The sequence below is a fragment of the Cuculus canorus genome, chromosome 9 (assembly GCF_017976375.1).
Source record: "Cuculus canorus isolate bCucCan1 chromosome 9, bCucCan1.pri, whole genome shotgun sequence".
In the NCBI taxonomy this organism is placed as follows: domain Eukaryota; kingdom Metazoa; phylum Chordata; class Aves; order Cuculiformes; family Cuculidae; genus Cuculus; species Cuculus canorus.
This window is the reverse complement of record NC_071409.1, coordinates 24,171,135-24,192,691: the sequence shown is the minus strand read 5'-3', so window position 1 is coordinate 24,192,691 and position 21,557 is coordinate 24,171,135. Positions and strand designations below refer to the sequence as shown.

The following is a 21,557-nucleotide window of genomic DNA, read 5'->3' as shown; positions in this document are numbered from 1 at the left end:
GCTTTATCTGCCTAGTGCAAGCTGGTGTGTTTGTAAAAACAATTTGCTGCAAATTCAGGCATTTTCTCTCAAAAAGGATATCAGGAGGAATTTGTGTAAAATTTCAGATAATCTGCAGTTAGGCGAGTCAAAGTGCATCACAAACAGCAGAAGCGATGGCCAAAATAACTTGATTAATGTTCTGAAAGACTGTGCGCATGTAATTGCTGTCAAAGACATGACCAAAGAGAAAAGCCAGGTTACAGCAGCTGTCCTGATGGATGAGTCAGTTCTTGTTGCAGCCGGCAACGCAGTGATCAATGCTCTGAGAGTCAGAGGTTTGCACACTGCCAAAACCGATTTCTAAAGTCACATCTCATATGAAGTGCCAGAAAGTGCAGTTGTGAGAACATGCACTCATTGCTAATTGAATATCCTAAGGCTCAAAAAAGATTTTCCTTTTCCTGTAGTAAATTGGAAGCAGGAAGGATAAAGAGCTTTTTTTTTGGACAGCAGTATTAAAGAGTTTACCACAATCAGTGAGCCTACTATCTTTCAGAACCGTTTCTGCGGCGTATATACAGTGTATCTGTAAACTCCTGTTAATATTTAGCATGTCTTAAATAATTATTTAATAGGAATTATAGCAAAGATGAACTTGAAACATCTATAAAGGAAATCCAGCTAGTGGGAACTGGATTTGGTTACCATACTTTTTACACTTTACTTGGCATTCTTGAGTTTTTTAGAAACTTGTGCATATACCTGTCTTTAATGTTTTATTTATACATTTAATCTCATGAAAAATGAAGGATAGCATTTCACTCACCGCAGATGAACTAATTATTCTTATTTGTTCAAGAGCTTCTGAGAGGCTTCCTTCGATTTCAGCATCCTCTAAGGAGAAAAGATCCCCTGCACGCGAAAGGTCCTTTTGTGCCAAAACCAGCCCAAACAGATGATGCATGGCTGCATTCACTGCCGCTCAGACAGACCTCTGCATGCACCGTGTGCATGAAGGACTCAGATGAGGATAGAACAGAATCAATCTTGTGGACTAGTGATCAATTTAATATAAAGACTAAGCCTAGGGTGTATTTCAAGACTTCCTTGGCCCCAATCTAAAATGAAAAAAAAAGGCAGAGGGGAATTAGCAAATGCATTGATGTCACATTACCGTTCAGCAAAGATTTTTTTTACATGGTGTAAGTAAGCAGCGCACAGGAAACCCTGATCAGGGACATCCATAAGCACGTACCAGGAACTGTATGCTGAAGGACCTTTTTTGCCCTCAAATGTTAAATAGCTTAAAATCAACTAAACAAGACATAACTTTTAATAAATAAGAACAAGTTTTTCTCTTTTCAATACATATCACCCGAGCAGAATTGTCACTACCTGATAAGGACTACAAACTGCCTTTCTGTGGTCAGAGCAGAGCGGAGGAGCTAGAGGAGGCAGGGGAAGCTGCTTCCTTGGTTTTCTGGGTTATTGTGTCTTGACTCCAGAAATATACTGTTAACAAGATTCAAAAGATAACTGGTTTTGTTTAGTAAAGCAGCCAGTTTTGTTGCCAAAATGATCTCTGCAGTCTTTCATGTAAAACAAACACTTGGCTAAGGTGAAACTATGCTCTTCTTGTCAGCTGGGGAATTTAACAGCCCCAAGAGGGGCTGGGCTCGGCACCATGCATACACTTGTGAAAGATGACAGTCCTGCACTTGTACCCCAAAACCCTGGAGTTTCAAGCATCTGAAGAGAAGATTTTTGCCTTAATTATAGAAGAGGCTTGGCTTTTCCACATTTCAAAAGTGCTATTCGTTATTCCAAGACCGTCAGGACTTGTATCTTGCTGATGGGTCCCCCTGCTCATGCACATTTGAGGCAAGGGTCTTCATGGTCAGTCTCAGTGCACATGAGGAAGGGAACAACAGTACAGGATCCTGAACATCCCACAGGTCTTGGACAACCTCCTTGGCCTACAGCAAAGCAGGTACAAATCCATGTAGGTAGCAAATGTCTGTCCCCAAGTTTTCCAAGGGTGTCCATGATGGTTCTTCCAGCAGGAACAAGACAAGGGCAGTCCCTCTTCCCTCAACTCCTGACTGTACTGCACTTCTTCCATCCTTTCCCACCAGCGCCATTCATTATGACAAACCCATCAAGGCCCAAATTGCTCCCCTAACTGCAGGGCCCACCATGAGCTGCTAGCTCTTCAGGCAGAGCTGCAAGGGATGCAGAGTGGTGGAAAAGTCCATTGTTTGAGTCCCTACTGAGCAAGGGGTGAACCACACAGAGGACATTCACCAGCACTCACAGCAGCCACACTGGTGACCAGAGCACACTTTGCTTCTGCCAGCCAAAGGGGACACATGAGATGTAGCGCATAGCTCTCACTAAGCTCAGATGCACAGGGAAGGGCAGGTTACAGACGGGAATGCTTCTGTTCCGTGGGAAGCTGCTGCACAGCTCAACGATCTCACCCCAAACAAGCTGTGCTTGACAGTCACCTTAAGCTCCCTTTAGCTTTTAACTGCATCCGTGTCGGCCATCTGTTAGTACACAAGTGTCCATCCTCACTCCTTCAACACCATCATCTTCCAGATCATGAATATTTTGTCCATCATGAAGTGTGTGGAGATAAACACAGCATCACTCAGAGAAACTGTGAAGTAGGCTGTTGTTAGTTGCTGTTCTGTGGATCAAAATTTCTTTCTGAATGGACATAAACATACATCAGTATACATGTCTATTGTATAGAGGTCTTTTACATTTAGGCATGCAACAACCTAAACAAAATTTCAGATGCTGGGTAAGCATGACAAATTAAGGACTTGGTTGTCACCATATTTACCATGCAAGCTTGAATCAGATGAACTTCCTACGGCAGCAAACAGCCACAGTCACCCAGATGGCACGTGCCAATCAGAGCAGGCCAAGAGCTCCTGCCTGCTGCCACCTGCCTGTCGGAGCACGTGGTGGCCTACAGGAAGCTGTGCAGATGTGCATCTAACCCAGGTGCAGCTCGGCCTGAGAACACGTATTAAAACACAAACATTATGTCACAAAGGAAAACCTTCTCTCTATCTTCACTTATTCTCATAAAGAACATTTACTGATTTTGAGGCCACGAAGAGACCTACAGAGCATGTCTTCCACATGGCCCATGTGGATTCACAGCCAACTCCTCTAGGTTCTTCTCCTGAGTTGATGAACCAAATACTACACTGTCACAAACTAGATGGGTTATCGTTACCATGTGACATACAGAGCATCCCTAATCCTGGTTACTCTATGTCAAAGAAGGGGCAAAACCAATACAAACCACTGAGAGCCTTCTGGAAATTACTCAATGAAACAATCTCTATTTCAGCAGCATACACAGCACCTTGTACTTGATCTGCCACAAGCCAAACTGTAACATTTTTTTCGTACTTTTCCCGAATCTATCAGTACCATTACACAGGACTTTTCATCTGATTATTTGCAATGAGACAGAGGCAGAAAAGAGCTGACAAGATTGCAAACCCTGAAGCACAACAGTCTGCATCCTCCCAACAAGCACTATGGCATCAGCCACCAAGCTGAAGGCTGTGGTGTGAGCATGGAGGAGAATGGGCCCATCATACTCAGCAACTCTCAAATTCCAGAATAAAAGTTCAAAACGGGGGAGAGTCAAACTGATTTATTACCTGTTTGTGATTCCACAACGACATCCTCAATGCTGGTCACAGGTGCCAAGCTTGTGTTCTTGGACACAAAGCGTGACCACTTGCTTTGCTCTCCTGCTACCCCAGGCAACATCCAAGGGCACAGCAAGTGGAAAGCTGGGGAATCGGGCAGCAAGCAGTGAACCTGAAGGTGTTAATTGCAGTGCCAGGAGTAAAGCATCTCAGGAATGCAGACTAAAGCAGCCTAGAAGTTACCAATGGCTCTGTCAGGTGACTAGAGAAACCCAAATGCAGAGAGGCCTTATCTCTGAATGAAACACTCTGTTTCTAGGACAGAATACAAAGCCTACTCCACTTCAGGGCAGTTGTTTTCAATAGAGAAAACAGAACCCTCTGTGTTAGTGGAAAGCTATCCTTCCCTGGGAAGAAGGCAAAAAAAACCTCGGTAAGCTCACACAGTTGGAAAGAAAAAGAACAAGTGAACAAACTTGCTATAAGGTATTCTGTCCAAAGGAATAAATGTTATCATTCTGGAACACTTCACGTGAATACAAAAGAGGGTCTGAAGTTTTCTTTGGCTTTTAACATTACTCTCATCAATAGCACAACAAAATCTGCACACATAATTTAGAAAAAAGCTCTCTGAACGAAGATCCATTTGAACCCTCCCTTTGATCAGGGGCACTGAAACACAGCAGCCCCTTCATGGCCTTTTGCAAATGATACCCTGCTCCATGTGCTTCTGCAGAAGAAGAGTTGCTCAGAAAGGCCCTTCTCTCTGACGAACAGACACTCTTTATGTAAGTTTTAAAGACAACACTACAGACAATATAGAAAAATATTTACTTACTGTAAGCTCTCTGAAACAGAATTACAGTAAATTTTCTTAATACTTACATTATGTAACAGTGCTGAAAATAGGTTTCTTGCATAGGTCTTAAAAGGAGAGAATTGTCCTTTGAGAATCTCCTTGCCCACTATAAGATTGTACTGTTTCCTACTAATAGGTAGCTAGCACTGAGGAAAATGAAAAGCACAAGACGTGTCTTCTAAAATGCTGTCTTTTTCACTATTCTGTTTTTAAAAAGGTCAGGTTGGATGATAAACTGCTTCACAGTATGGTTCCCGAGATGTGTCCTCAGCTTGACTCTACATCACCTACCAGTATCTTCTCTTTCAGATAGGACAGAGGTCCTCTATCTGGCAGACTGGCATCTGAGACGGATGAGTCTTCTGTTTGTGTCCCACGTACACAAGCAATGGAAGAGAGGCAAAGGGTCTTGCCGAAGTCTCTATAACCTACATGGCTCCCCATGGGTACAGCATCGGTGGAGGTTGGCAGCAGGGATCCATACCTTCCACAGTCAAAGCACGTGATGCAAAGCAGCAAGTCCAGCTCTTGTAATGAGCTTCAAGTCATCATTATGCAGAGAAAGAGACTCAGCTTATAACCCAAGCCATTTCCACTGGTTGGCAGTGCAGTTCCACATCTAATTCAAAGTTTCCATTCTGATTTTCAACACCTAGTTTCCCTTTTCATGACAAGCTGAAAGAGCCATTCGTTCCCTGGGACCTTGAAGCCGTTCCCCTCCAAGGTGAGTCTCTCAACTTGCTGGAGGCACAGCATTCTTACCAAAGCTCCTTATCAGAAGCAATCAGAATAAAAGCTAGCCTGACAGGTTTCAGAGCTTGAAGCAATTGAATTGGTCTGTTTGCAAAATAATTCCCCCAATAATAGAAGATTAACAACAAAAATTCCATGTAAAAGGGCAGTTGGACCTAAGGGCATCCAAAAGCCAATTGAACTTTGAGCTAAAAGACTGAGTCTTACAGTTTCATCAGGAACTCAGATTCTGCAGAATGACATTAGAAGGACAAGGGAAAAAAAAAAAAACCCCAGCACAACCTTTTAAATCAAAGAGGAAGGGGAGAGGATAAAAATTTTTATATTTATAGTGAAGGAAATTCTACAAGAAATTAGAATAATTTCCTCAGCTTTCATAAGACTTGAAGTTAAAGTATCATTGCTTGATTCTACCAGATGGTGCTATCCCACTGCAAAATAAACTGCTGCCTTCCAAGAACAGTGCAAAGATATTGTTAATCCACTTCCATACTAAGTGACATAAATCGGGAAAACCCTCACTATAATATTTAAGGAATTTTAGGGAACGCAGGCCATCTAGAGTTCACGTTAATGAACCTCACAGTATCTTCTAGTTTGCTCACTGCAAAGAGGCAATTAAAACCTTACTATACTGTTGAATCAATCTCGCATGTGAATTTCATAACACTGCACTTCAGAAGGAGGTTAAGCATGCACAGTATTAAGTCTTGAGCTAACTCACCCCTGCAGCAAATCAATAACCCATCATCATCCAGGGTAGCCCCTGCAGGCTCTCAAAGCCACCAGCCAGTTGCAGTGGAATACATCAAGAGACAGCAGGCTGTGAGTACAAACCATCCCGTGCTGGAGATGTGCCGAGGACAATTGATGCTCCAAGCCCAGTGCACAGCCATGGCTCTGAGGTGGGACCTGGTCACGTTACTTAATTCATTCGGCACTTCCCAAACCACATTCTCATCCGTAACACCCTGTTTGCCATGGGCACCATGCATGGTCCTCCTCAAATGCTGCAGCACATCTCCCAACTGGTGCACCTCCAGCTGGTGTTTCTTGTTCTGCACTAAACAACCAAGCTACCACAGGTGCAAAAGCTCTTTCATAAACAAAAGGTAATATTCACTTTCTGAAATATTACAGAAAAAAATCTGAAAGGTATAAACTGAGCTGCAGGTTCAAAAAAGTAACGTAGATTTAAGTGTCATGTAAACTACACAGGAGAGGAAGGTGATCTGAGAATTCCTCTTAAATGAAGAGCCTTGTGATACAGGACTGGGAGGCCAGAGGTCTCGCTGCACCATGGTGACCTGGGGCAAATCACAGCCCAAAGCTTTGACTACTCTATCTATATAAAGGCAAAGAAAAAAAAATAAAAATCAATTTCCTTACCTCGCAGATATGTTGCCATGCTTAATACACTGGGTTCTATGAAGTGCTTTGGATGCCTTGGATGAAAGACGCTATAGGAAAGCAAAAGCAAAACAGTATTAGTAACTCTTTGCCTTTTCAACACTCTGTGTGCAGACTGTAAAATATCTGCTGCATGATACCTCCAGGAATATGACTCTGTATTTCACCAAATGGAGTTTAATATTTAGGACATGGTCCCGTAAAAAAACAAACAGGACAGCAGCTCAACTAAACCCTGTGGGAGTTTGTGGTGTTATTCACACATGCATGAATTGAACAAAGCGAAGTTTAGATTTCACTTCTCTCTGGGGGTGGGGACAAATGTTTTCAACAACTGCACACTTAGTTTTATTTTACTTTTCCATGAACAGGAGGAAGATTAGAATCATCTTCAAAGCAAACTTTTATTCTGCATATTCCCTTCTCTTGAAATCCTTCCCCGCTGTATTACAGGAAAAATTTGTTTTGTGGAATTAGAATAAACATATCTCAAATAGTTACTGAAGTTTGTAATATCTCCAAGACTGCTGGATGCCTCCTTCCCCACATGTGCCCATCCAGGAAAAAAAGAAAGCCAGGGCACATTTCCTGGTTATTTTCAGCCTGAAACTTCCCCAAGAATATTCACATATGCAGTACAGGAACAGAATATTGCTAGATATTTCAGGGAACTTCCCTCCAGCCCCCAAGTTAAACTAATAATTTGATTTATTTTTATGTTTGAAAAGCAGTTACTGACTAAAATAAAGCACTCTTTCAAAACTTTTAAATAAAGTTCTCACATTTTTCAGTGAAAGAAAAGGATTAAAGATTATATTGAAAGAGCATCATTTTCACACAGGGTGAATAGACCACAGCAGTTCCCATGGGATCAGCTGCATACATTTAAACTCTTCCCACAAGACAACCATTGTTTCCTACAAGCCACTCTGTTTTTTTTCTGTCATGACAGGTTTCCACACTTCATGTCATCTAGCAATCCCATACATGCTGTGCTAAACATGATAATGAAACAATAAATTATGAAGTCTACTAATCAGGCTAGGGTTAAAATGTTTTTTTGCTAATGAAACACCTTGCTGCAGTCCTGGGAGCTGTGAACTGACTTGCTCTCAACATCCAGTTCTTATCCACACGGAAAAGATATTGTTATTGGAGGCAACTGACAAATAATCAGAGAAATTATGCAGCCTCTTTTAAGATCCATCTCTTCCACCAAACAGCAGGGCTGTACTACTATGCTCAGTTCGGTGTTCTTCCTAGACATGTAAACCAGCGTAATATTCTCCTCTGCATTAAATTGGGTTAATACACAGGTTTAACAGGTCAGACGCTGCTTTAGGTGAACCAGATTTCACAGATCTGTGAGGCAATTTTGGCTGCATAATCCACCCAGAACCCAACTGATGCAGAGTGGTAAGAATGTATTTACAAACTGGTTAAGTGCTACTTTTGCAAACAGCTCATAACTTGACCAGTTTTGTTTTTTATACATCTACTTGATCACCTATATGCCGTCGAGACTGTTTCCTACAATTTTCAGTATGTAAGAAATCAAAGGTTTATAATTGACTGCTGTTTCAGAACACATCAATGCTATACATTACACTTCATAAGACTTAACATGTTTTTTAACATCGGTAAGTGAGCTTTGTAGGAATTCAATTTCTATCTATCTTCATGATATTAAAATATTATGCTAAAATAAAGAGCACACTGCCAATATACAGAACACATTCCTTCATCTAACAAATACCAGTGCACTGACATGTCAAAAGCCGGTAATATTCAAGTGTTGCTTAATGAGCTTTCATATCTGTGACAAATTTTCAAGACTGTAGTGATGTTACAAAAGAACTTGTCATAAAATTCTACAAAATCTATAAATACATATTTCTGTCTAAAGAGAGGGGAAAACTAAATGGAATGAAGCCCGAGGTACTACAGGATAGGGTGTCTAAGAATGCCATTCAAGAAGTGAAAACTGGACTAGAGAAACAAATAAATTCAAAGTCCCTCAAAGTCTCCTGAAATAGCAGTCACTGAACAATCATTGAACTCCTAAGGTTTCTCCCAGGTACCTGGCAATCCACTCTAGTTTCTCTTCAGTGCATTTGAATAGGGCCAATGGCTTCCCTAGCCTGCATTTCCAAAACTACCCTCACGCAAGGCAATAATTCTGCAGCACAGGGCACAAAGTGCCTGCTGAGTGTGCGGAGGAAAGTGAAACCCATTCAAACCCCAGGATGAGTTGAGAGCCCTACAGGATTAACGTCCATGCTGTCACACACCACAACACGCAGGCACTGCCTTTTCTTTCTGTGGCACTCCAGTTAACTTACAACATTCTTCACAAACACCACGGTTATGTGTTTGTACATATAATAACCACAGCTCCTGCACTCACAGAAAGAACAGTAACAATCACACTATTAAAGACTACATTTCCTACACACTCAAAAACCTCTTCTATTATTTAATATTTGCATCAGCTACTCAACTTCTTTCCATGCAGTAATTTATTCGTTATTGAAAACTTATTATTTAAGTTAGTTATTCATACCTCTCAGAAGAGAAACCTCTGAAAAACATTAATAATTGAAGGCAAATTGTCGCTCTTTAGAAAAACTCCGATAAAATCCATTACAGTTGTCAGTCCCCCTTCCATCCCCCTGCCTCTGGTATGCAAGGCTGCTGGCTCGGTGCATAGCCTTGTCAAACCAACCGTACAGTCTATTCAGTTACCCTGGAGTTGTCATGTGGAATCAAGCAAACAAATATCTTCTCTCCATTTTCCCCAACTCCAGCACTCAAAACCAGATGAGAACTAATTCTTCACCAAGCTTAACTTCAGCAGCAGCTTGAGTGAAAATGCTCTGAGCTTGATATGGAATTTGAATTAGTTAAAAGGATTTATCAACAGCCAGTGGTTACATTCAGTTAATTAATAACTTAAGAGTAACGAGGAAATTGCTGAAGTTAATATTACTTATGGGGCCTCTTCTCAGAAGCTGGTGAGCAGGCTGGATCCTTTCAGTCTCTTTGGAAGACCACTAGCCAAAAGAAAAATCAGGAAGAAATAGAACACTGGAGGAAACGCATCCTTTCAGTTGACACCCATTGCATCTCACCCCATCACAGAACTTCAGCCAGCCCTTAGAAAGCGTAGCTGTCCAGGTGGAACCACTGCCCAGGACCTACCTCAACCTACACCTACCTATCTACACCTCCAAAGCTTGGCAGCCGTAGTGAGAAAATGATTTTTAAATCATTCTGGCAGCATTCTCCATGCAAGCAGAACATGCTTTCTTTCCACATTAAGCACGTCTATATACTTTTCCCCTTAACTTTCCTTTGATAAATAAATTCCAGATTCCCAACAAACCAATTGTAACTAGAGCCTACCCTACACACAGGCCTGAAAGACTTTGACAGAACTGATACTGGCTATGTCCCCTCTCCTGGGAGAGCATAGGAGCAAACCTGCACTGGGAGTGTCCCAGCACTCATTTTCTAATAACAGCCAAAGTAATATCACATCAACCAACTCTCAGAGCACCAAAGGGTAAGGTCAAGCACTCTTAGCCAGCTGCTGGAAGAAAAGAAAGACTGTTTGCCCAAAGAAAACGAGGAGCCGTGTTTGTACCATTCCTGTTGGAGCTTTTGTTCTTTCACAACACAGAAAAGATTTAGAAATCATACAGTTTTTAAAAGTCTGTTCCATAGAATATACATTCTGTCATACAAGTCCTTAGTTTTGATGGCAAATCCTCCAAATAGCTTTGTTTGCTTCAGTTCACTCCAGCATGGCCTCTACAACCAAATACAAAATTAATGGTGCGTGAACACACTTTTAATGATGACAAGAAAGTCTTTGGTGTTTTTTAAATAAAATGCAATTCTATGTTCTCTACATCTCCCTTTTAACTTCATATGTATATAAAGAAAACTGCTGGCTTCTCTCCTACCTCTATGAGACTGTAAAAAAAACTTGCAAGCTGACAGCAGAACATAAATATTTTCACACTAAAAAATCATTTTCTAAACGTGAGATTTTTTTTTTTCCCAAAAAGTTTCAAAAGTCAGCATGGTCTAACTAGAGCATAAATGAGGGCCTTGGATTTTACTTCTGCATCCAATAACTACTTAAGTCATTGTACAGCAGGAATTAAGAGGTGGATTCCTTCAACCACTGCAAGCCTACTTTTGCCTTCTTACAGCAAACAAAGTAACATTTCTCCCCTGTGTCTGACAATCTTTTAATTTTTCATGTGGAAGGAAAAGTAGAACCACAAACTGGTTTTGTACTTACTCAAACACAACTGCACTTGTGGATGATAACAGTCCTCGGAAGACTTACATGGAAAAGCTTTTCTGATAACCATGCTGAAAGGATAAGACCCATGTTGTCTGTCTTCTCAGACAAGCCGTTCCTTTAACATCATGAGGAGGGCAGTAGAAAGGGGTTCCTCTTACTCTGAGGTGAACGTGCTGTGCTCCCAGAATCACCTGTACATTCAGTAAGAAAACCGACAATAGGCAAGGGAATATAAAGCAGCAAAGGATCAGTGAGAAACCCAAAAAACTTTTGAAAGGAACACTTGATGGCACTACCATGGAGAGACACAGTGAGGTGGCCCTTTCCAATCTCGGTGCTTCGATCCCTTCCAATCTGAACGCTCCCTGCTGAGGTCTGCTATGGCAGCAAACCTCTACAACCCTGACACAGTCACACCTCAGTCCTTTCGCTTCTGCTTTTTCACTGATGGATTCATTGCTATAAAGCATTAATGTCACCAAGACAGTGAAATCACAGCTAACGCAAGGTGGTGTGTGAAAAAATATAGCAGAAAGACTGATTCAAGCCACCTAGCACAGTTGTCTTAAAAGTTCTCCAACTTTCCTCTTGCTGGTTATAAAAATCATAATTGATGAAACAGAGAATCAAGAAATTACCACTGGACCAGGATAGGCTTGGAAAGACAAATGAAATCAAAAGCAGCAAAGAACACTTGAGCAACTCGCAACTCAAGCATATAATGCACATGGCAAACAATACGCTGTGATAATAAGGCAAGCCAAGATATTGTGATAAGAAGGTAAAAAGATTTTCACATACATTTTACTATTCAAAAAGGAGAATTTCCTTTATGAAAACAGTTTTTCCCATCCTAGAAAAAGACTTGTTTTGAAACTTTTATTATATAGCAACAGTCAATTTATGTCCTTTATAAACAAAGCCCTGAAAATATTTATTCTGTTATACTTCTTAAAACAAACGTTGTTAGGAAAGTGACATGCTACTGTTCTCTCTTCAACAAATTGGTGAAGAGAAACAGAATATTCCATACTCATTGCATTTAGCTTAAATGAATCATGTTACCTTCTACTCAGACAAAGCGTTTTAATTTTAATAATGACAATTCTGACAGCTACAATAATGTTCTTGCAGAAGTTTGCTTGTAAATAATTAACAATTGTTGTATAATGACAGTGTGTTTTTTGATAGCTCTATTAATTTCACAGTCAAGCTGGAGTCTCTTTAATTTAGGGTATTCATAAAAATCCAACCTCCACCCAGCCTACTAACATAAAAAGCTTCTGGAAAAAACAGGTTTATGCCTCTGCAGTCTGTCTTGATGCCAAAAATCTGTTGTACAGCAGGAGTCAGCCATCGAAAACCAAGAAGTGTACAGAAATTACAGGTTATACCTCCGAATGCTTAAGGAGGTCAGTGAGGATACAAATACCTTGAGGAACAGGAAAGCATTTCCCATGTAAACAAGTTCTTTATCTATCAAATGCACCAATTCACAGCTACATCTTTTACATACATACTAGGAACTGCATCCAAGAATTGCAGAACTGGATGCAATGTTTCTTCTACCATAAGAGCAGACATTCAATTTGATTTTTTGTTCCCTCCAGATAACATATCCTGATGTTTCCATTCCTGTGAGGAGGAAATATTTAACCCCAGAAATAACAGAACCTCTCAAAAGCCCTCTGGAGTTAATGGAGAGACTCCTGACATCATTACAAGGGTTTAGTCTTGCATTCTCCAAGTAGGTATTTCCTCATGTAACCTTACGCCCATTTGCTGTCCCAGATGAAGAAGAGGAAAGTGACACAGACATTTGTGAAGTAATCTTTAGTTTCTATATGGACCAGATAACAAGCAGCATTTCTGGGCCATGCATTTGACTGGCAGCAGCCCAACACTAAGTGGATTACTCAGGATCATAAACTGTCCTGTCAAATAAAAAATGTTAGATGTCAACCTAATATTTCTTTCAAATTCCTTATTAATTAACAAACCTATTTTCTAACTATTTTCATTTCCCCCCCTTACTAAGTATTGCTTATATTCCAATTACTGGCAAAACGCAGCAATCTCATTTGACTCTTTCAGAATAGCTATTTGTTTCTAGAGGCCAAATCCTGTGTCCTAGACAAAGGCAAAGCCCCTGTTGATATTAGAAGAGGTTTTCCCCAAATGAAGACTAAAAACTATAGGATTTGACCCTTAGTCTCAGAGGGGCCAGGCCCTGCCTCAGCACTGTAGCTGTTTGTTAGTAGAGTTCGTAGGTGGATATTGCCTGGCAGCCCTATCTTGTAACAATACACAGAGCTCATTATCAGCTGCACTGCTCCAAACGGCTCATCTGCATCACAAAAGACAACATCTGCTGTGCATCTAGGTGCCATCTTGTTGATAAAGTATAGCAGAAATAGAAAAAGTTTGCATACTCATTTCGGTACAGCCACTGCTTTTTTGGCAACAGCTCCAGAACACTCGCAGGCTACAAACAAACATCACTACAGGTCCATCTAACAATATTTTAGACACTCCCCAGCTTCCCCTGCTGTGGTGAACAAACTGCAGACACACTCAATCTATTTTTGCATACATGCACATACATGCACATACACTCTCCCATTCACATTTTGCGGATCAGATAACATTTTCCTTAACCACCTGCATAATTTTCCACTTGAACTGCATATTTTATTACTTCAGGCATCTATTTCCATTCACTTTGTTTCCCACGTACAGGGCTTTCTTAATTGAGCTGCATAGTTTATGAACTGTGCTAATTGAGCTGCATAACTCCACCACTGAGTTTTTATATACTGTACTAAGCAGAATATTGAGCGCTGGATTTGTGCCACTGGAGTTACAAGCTCTGCAAATCGAGGAGTCCTTTCACAGCTCGGCTGTATTTTTCACTTCTTCAGTTTCTGTTTGTTTTTTCCTACTTTGTAATACCCAAACGGCTTGAATGTGCATCGGGCTTAAGCAAAAGTTTTTTTAAGGACAGCCAGGACAAATGAATTAAACTGTTGATGACAGCCCAAGTAACCCTTGTATTCTGTCCCTAAGAGCAGAAGTCAAGACAACTTACCCTAGGAGAGCAAAAGCAGCTATTCTCACGCAGATGTAAAATTGCCTGACCACAAGAGACCGTTCCAATTGGTGCTCCTGGTTACGAGCCAGAAGCCTTTAAAAGGGTCCTAGAAGCAGGAAGGAAAAGCAGTATTGATAAGTAACCATGAGGACGTGCTGTTCTCAGCTGCCACGAATTAAGAGCTCAGCAATCGGGGCATGCCTGCTGCAAAGACACAGCGTCTGCAGCCAAGGCTGGTTCTGCACAGCATCCAGCTGTTTCCCATCCTAATTATGTCTATAGGCTAACGGTGATTATTAATATTAAACACTTACCCTCTGAAGCTACTAATGAAACCAGATAAGCCGTACCAAAGATCCACATTTAAAATTACAGGCATTTATGCTAACTCACAGGAAAGAGCAGCAGTACACACTGAAACAATGTGCTCGCACCTTTCTGGTGCACAGGGTCTCCTCTTGGCTATGGATATATGCCACAGTAAGAGCCAGGATTTAAAAAGCACTAAAACATGTGTTTAGCTGCTTAATAAGCTTACCATCTTTAACACTATACCTCACAGATGAGCACAACGCTCTGAAAGACAAACAAGAGGATAAGTACTTCTATCAGAAACTCTGATTTCTATAATGGATCAGAGCTAAGTAGTGGCAGTTACTTGAAGGCTTAAGGAAACCAGTCAGTGGGAAAAAAAAAAAGAAAAGCAGAACCCCATGGGGCAAGTTATTGAAATAAATTCATATCAATATTAATATGGCTATGTAAATGCCTTTCCAGGACAAAGTTTTGTTTTCTAGATTTGTAGAAAAAAGCCTCTGTGTAAAACAGTGAGCATAAGGCCATGGAAATGTAGGATTGGAAAGTCCTCAAGAGATTATCTAACCTCCCTCCTTTTGCTGAGGCAAGAGCTGTCAAGTCTAGGCACATCTGATGTTTGTTCTGATCTTACTTCCCTAAGCAAAGCTTTTCAACACTTCTTAATTAGGAATTTACTCAGTTGCCAGAGACTTCTTCCTACGCCATTAGAAACAGAGGACAACAGATCACTGTCTTGTTACAGTGTTTGACTTTATGATTCTTTGCCATCTGAAACATGTCTTTTTGGAGCGAACAACTCTTTCAGCTTCTCCCTCTTCTCATATTTTCTTGTCTTTTTCATTCTTGTTCAATCTCCTCTGGACTCTATTTTTCTGGAACTTCTTGCCCATTTCCACAGGGCACCTGAGCCATACGGCAGCTCTAGGTGGCTGCTGATGCCTGCAAGCCTGGATTGGGCACCAGCAGGGTACCAGGATGTCTCTCTGACCACATAGGTGTCACACAGATGAAGGCTCCCTGTCCCAGCTCCCTGACACAAAAGCAGCTTTGACCCTTGTGGCATTCTCGGCACAACCAATTTGGTTTATAACCCTACACCAGCCACAGTTATCACACACAAGGCTGCCAACAAGTTCCCTCCAGCCATGTGCTTTATCAGCCCCCTATCCTGTTCCATAGCCATCCTCTTCCCCTCCCTTCCTCTGCCTTGGGTGTTTCCACCCAGTATTTCATTGCTGTTACCCAGGTGAACTCAGTTTTACACAGCTTTATAGACACAGTGTCTAGATAGGACAAGATGGAACAGCTAGAAGTTGGAGAAGGGAAGATTTAGACTAGATATTAGGAGGAATTTCTTCACTATGAGAGCGGTGAGGCTCTGACCCAGGTTGCCCAGTGAAGTTGTGGCTGCCCCATCTCTGGAGGTGTTCCAGGCCAGCTTGGATGGGCTTTGAGCAGCCTGAGCCAGTGGGAGGTGTCCCTGCCCATGGCAGGGGGGTTGGAATTAGATGATCTTTAAGGTCCTTTCCAACCCAAACCATTCTATTATTCTATGCAGCTGGCCTTGCTAGAGAATGCTCCCAGAAGGTTGCCCAGTACTCCCTCCACATTACCTGGGAGGTCTGACTACCTTCCCCATGTCCACTCTTAGCCAGCAGTGCAATGCAATCCTCCTCATCCCCTTAAGGTGTGAGCTTCCAACACCATTATCTGCCACAGCTGGCAATTTCACACCTTGTGCCTGGTGCTTTTCCATGTCCCATTCACTTGGCTTAACCTCAAGACAGGGCCTGACCAAAATCTGCCTCACAAAGTTTTCATGACCTCATTTTTTTGTGGGTTATTTTTTGTTAGTCTGGTTTTTTATTTGTGGGGTTGAGGTTTTTTGGGGTGGTACCACTATACTTACTATCTTTTTCCTTAGGGATTTTCCTTAGCCTGAGAACTTCCTGCTCCATAGATGTGACACACAGCCTACAGCAGAGCCTCCAGTATGAAAATGACTCCCTGAATTTTCAAAACATATTGCAGAGAAACCATTTTTCTCTCATAAACTGAAAATTTAAACCGAGAGCCCCTATAACATAAGTCAACACCTGATCCTTTGTGTTCAAAATGTGGTTCCCAGTTTCCCCAGCAGGTCTGAATTTATCAAATAGTGAGGTGTACATATTGCATTAAAAATCAAGTAACAGAAAATTCAGTCTTCACCTTTCAAGTCCATCTCAGTAGTAAACTGATTCAATTTCATTGTCAATTACATTAGGGAGAAAAAGGAGAAAATAGAAAAAAAAAATCAGATTAACACATTCTGAGATAAATGGTATTTCAGATAAGTTTAATCTTGCTTTTGAAAGGGGCAAACTCATCACATGCATCCACATGGAGAACTCTGTGGAACACTTGGAAGGTTCAACACCAAAACAGTTCCATTATCATCTAACTGTATTAGGGTTTTCTATTTTTTCCTAAGCAGGACTCATGGGACAAGACAAGAATTTAGGCTGGGGCTTGAAATTCCCAGATCCAGTCTAACTGGCTTTAACTATAAATATAATTTTCTCCTAACTGTCAAGTTAGATTGCCCCTTTAGTCTCCCTCATCAGACTGTAAATAGATGTTCCTCTCTCTTGGAAGAACAAGAATTAACAAAAGACATGGAAAAAGGTTGAAACACATACAAACTAGAGGCAGATACCATGGACTTCAGTGACATCATTAGGAGGTCCCAGGTCAACAGGTTCTCAGACTCAACCTTAACCATATGAGTAACAGTCTCATTCTGTTTAATAATTCATTGCCCAATTTCACAGAGTCCGAGAATCACAGCAGGGCAGAGACTGGAAGGTACCTTCAGTGATCACCTAGTCCAATCCCCTGCTTAGAGCAGGGTCAGCCAGAGCAGGCCAGTCAGGGGCACTTCCAGTTGGACTTCAACAAGGACGGAGAGCACTCAGTCCCTCTGGCCAACCTGTTCCAGTGTTTGATCTGCCCCACCATAAAAGAGCCTTTCCTTACATTTAACTGAAACTACCTATATTTCTACTTGTACCCACTGCCTCCTGTCCTGTCACTGGATGCTGCTGAGAGGATTTCACTTCACTCCTGCCCATCAGGTTGATAAGATCTCCCTGAGCCTTCTCTTCTCTAGGTAATGCAGTTTCAGCTCTCTCAGCCTCTCCCTTTATATCAGATGGCTCCTATGCCCTAATCATCTTCACAGCTCTTTGCCAAACTCTCTTGTTCTGGAGAGCCCAGCACTGGACCCAGCACTTCAAAAACATCTCACCAGCTATGAATGGTGAGGAAGCATCCTTTGAGCCACAGACAACACTCTGCCTAAGGCAGCCTAGGGCGCTGGCATCTGCCTCTGGTGCAAAGGCACGCTGACGGCTCACAAGCCACCAAAATTCTCAATAAACTTTTGTAGACACCGGTTCAGCATTCCTCACGTTGTTTTCAAATGTTTTTATTCACCACTTCTGAGAATCAGGCTTTAGAACCATATAAGCAGCCACTAACAGGGAAAAGTCATGGCTGTTACCAGTGGACTCAACTGCACTACAAGATGTAAATAATACTGGTATTGTAATACCTAGTGACTTACAAGAGAAATGGATTGGTATTCTAGAGTTAAAATTGATCAAACAGAACTGTCAGTCTTACCTGGAAGTCTTCTGATGATAAATCTTCTCCAGTTCCACATTCACATTAATTCTTGCAAAGACATTCTTTTCTACTTGGTTAGAAAGGGTAAAAATGAACAACATTTTCTTGTCTAAATAATATCCAATATCAGTTCCATTTCCCACATCTCATTAACAGAAAAAGACTGTAAAAAACTTTGTGAATGTCTTCAAATCTCTCTGATAAATTTCAGTAGCGTTATTTCACCTTAAACGTCATAAAATCTACTTCAAATTTTGAGTCTAGTAGTACCTTTACCCACCCTACATTATGCTCCCAGGAGAGGGTTAATGTCATGCATATATACAGACTAAGGACTTTTTTATTTTAATGGCAAGGCAACAAATTCACTTAATGACAAGTTCTTGGACTAATGAATTATTCATTTTGTTATGTGACAGCAGAGCAAAACTATCCATAAATATATAATGTTGTACACCACTTTTTAATGTAGTCTACATTTATGAAATAATTGGCTGTCTTTCACCACATTATCCTCTCTTTATTCACTTTTTTTTAAGCAGATGTCATAAAATGCAGTTCATGACATAGAAGATTCATTTCATGGAGACAGCAACTGCCTTGGATAAACCTATGAATTTCGACCGCTACTTCTGAAAATGTTTTCTAGTCTCTGGAATGATTTTGGGGGTATTTTTATGTTTCTTTTCCACATAGAAATCACTACTTTATTCCTTTTTCCTTACGATTAATGTTCTGTATTTTTAAATGTATTAACTCATTTGAGGTCAACAAATTGTACCTAATCATCAGCATACTTACATTCGCGTATTTAACGATACGGGGAGGTTGACTCCAATAATAAAAATACTGAAAACCCTCTGTTTTCAGCATCCTGAAGCAAGGCAGGCCACGAGCAGGGAGATGTCTCAGCACAGACAGTGCCCTCGCCGTCCGGATCGGTCTCTCAAGGTCTGAACACACTCAGCATCACTAGATGCAGGCAACTCCAGCCACCAACAGTCCCAGGAGAGTCAGGCAGTGAACCAAGTCCCAGATACAGCCGGGAAGTCCAGGCAGGAGCAAAAGGAAACAAGCCAGAGATAGGACTGGTGGCAAGGTGACAGCATAAGTCCCAAGTGCATGCAGGAAACAGGACTGGATGCAAGCTATAGTGTCCATCCAGGACACTATATAAACATATAGGATCCCTATATAGGATCATAGCACCAGTCTGAGGTCTATCCAGGACTGAGGGACCCAATTTGAGCTGAACTAGTGCCCTGAGCACTTGAAGCTGGTCAGGGCCACCAAGGCCAATCGGTGCTCTCAGAGCACAAATATGTTTAGGATCCATTACCTGTTTGCTCAAATCTTGTTTGCCTTCATAAATTGTCACGGGGAGCATTTAGAGATTAATTGTCCTCTCCAGTCCCCTACATGGTCTCTCTACTTACTGCCCTTGCATGCTTCAGGTTTACATCCAGCTCTGCGTTAGGTACCACGTGAGTTACTTACACAGAGAGGGCTTCTCTTTAGGCAGTAGGGAGGTGTCCCAAGTGGTCTCCTGCCATCCCACCATCATGCCAGCCCTTCCTGCAGCACAGGCAGCTCCTTTCAGCCTGCTCTCTTCTTTTCCACACCAGCCAGAAGACCCAATTCTGCAGACACAGGTGAGGAGACACATTAGCAGACTCTGTAACAGGCACCACCTGAGCATCCCAGCCAAAACCACTGGAAGGCACCTGACAGAACCTGTTCCTGCAACAAGTCTGCTACTGAAAATTCTCCAAATCTCTATGCTCTTGCCCATCAATAACAGATGATCCTCATAGACGTAAACAGGAGATTTCTCAGTGCCAGGGAATACTGTTCAGCTGCCAAAGCCAACACTGAATCATTGCTTGAGCAGCAATTAAACTAGAACAATGCAGATACCCCAGCCTTCCTTTAATCATTCTCCCAGCCCTGCATTAATTAGCTAGGCTGCAGAAACTAGAGAAACGATCAGCCTGTATGAGAATAAAAAGTCAAATTGCATTCAAAAATTCCGGAAATTATATAACAATCTTTCCTATAAAAAATATTTTAAAATATTCATGTCCAAAAGACATCCCCTACAAAGATCTCAGGATTATTCATTATACGATACAATATGTTGAATACTTCAAAGTCAAATATTTTGATTTAAGCTAAAGTGCAGTTAAGTTTCATTTAAGCAGTTGTAGTTTTTGAAAGTTAGGCAAAATGTCCTTCTGACAGCATGTTTTCCTTAAAACAGTGTTTTTCAGACACTGTCCTTTCTTTGAAAGTGATAACGTATTGTGTGAGGAACGATTTGTGCTAAACAGATGTCTCTTCTTCTGTAATCACCTCTTATTAATCTGAAAACGAAGGTCAAGCAGAGAACTGGAGTCAGCTCCAAATTAGCAAGAGTTTTGACTGTTGCAAAATTTCGTAACATTAAAATTAGACCATGGAAAGTAATAGAACATGCATAAGATTTCTGGGAAAACTTATACCCATGCATGTAAGTGGGAAATATACTCTGTCCCCAGCTTTTGTCTGGCTGCACATGATTGATGGAGATTACTCCCTCGTGTTGCCCAGGACTGATAAAGGGTGCTCGTTTTCTAAAACTCCAAAAGGAGTCTCAGAGAGTTTATTTGCAAACATTTTCTGTCTTACATGGCATCACATCACAGATCACTCACTGCCATCACCGACTAAATTAAAAGGCGGTGTTTAACAGCTGCCAGGGTGGGAAGGTTGCTATAAGGCTTGCATAGGGTGTGCTTGTGGCACAGGAACAGCTGGAAGCCTTGTCATGCTGTGGAATCCCAGAGCACTGGGGTTCGGTTGGACCCCTGGAGCTCCTCCAGTCAGAACTCCTGCTAAAGGAGGGTCACTCCAGATGCTGCATGAGACAACATCCAGGTGGGTCTGGATCTCTTCAGAGAAGGAATCATACAACTACAGAATCACCAGGTTGGAAAAGACCTCTTAGATCATCGAATCCAACCATTCCTATCTGCCACTAACCCACGTCCCTGAGCATCTCATCTATCTCATCTCATCTTTTAAATACCTCCAGGGATGGGGACTCCACCACATCTGCCACCGCCCGATGACCCTTTCCATGAAAAATTTTTTCCTGATGTCCATTCTGACCCTTCCGTGGCGCAGCTTGAGGCCATTCCCCCTTGTCCTGTCCCTGGGGAGAAGAGCCCAACACCCTCCTCTCCACACCCTCCTTCCAGGCAGTTGCAGAGAGCAGTGAGGTCTCCCCTCAGCCTCCTCTTCTCGAGGCTGAACACCCCCGGGGCCCTCAGCCGCTCCTCGTTACACTCCTTCTCCAGCCCCTCACCAGCTTCGGGGCTCTTCTCCGGACTCGCTCCAGAGCCTCCACATCCTTCTTGCAGTGCGGGGCCAGAACCGAACTCAGGATGGGAGGTTTGGCCTCCCCAGTGCCGAGTCCCGGGGCAGAATCCCCTCCCC

The 21,557-nt window shown here is 41.9% G+C and overlaps 1 protein-coding gene across 12 annotated transcripts in view; it reads right to left on the bottom strand.

Annotated features, from left to right (window-relative positions):
* VEPH1 (ventricular zone expressed PH domain containing 1) overlaps positions 1-14,194 on the bottom strand; it is a 95,238-nt gene extending 81,044 nt beyond the window's left edge. The window contains exons 1-6 of one of the 12 annotated variants that reach the window (XM_054074414.1): positions 14,091-14,194; positions 10,997-11,193; positions 6,664-6,734; positions 2,834-3,009; positions 2,490-2,694; positions 809-1,100 (exon numbers count right to left, since the gene is read on the bottom strand). In XM_054074414.1, the coding sequence (XP_053930389.1) occupies positions 809-946 (138 nt within the window). In that variant the 5' untranslated portion in view covers positions 947-1,100; positions 2,490-2,694; positions 2,834-3,009; ... (1 more) ...; positions 10,997-11,193; positions 14,091-14,194. Of the gene's footprint in view, positions 1-808; positions 1,101-2,489; positions 2,695-2,833; positions 3,010-6,663; positions 6,735-9,247; positions 9,564-10,996; positions 11,194-14,090 lie in introns of those variants that run through there. The other 11 variants (XM_054074408.1, XM_054074409.1, XM_054074410.1 and 8 more) reach the window with 11 other exon arrangements.
* Positions 14,195-21,557: the final 7,363 nt, after the last annotated feature.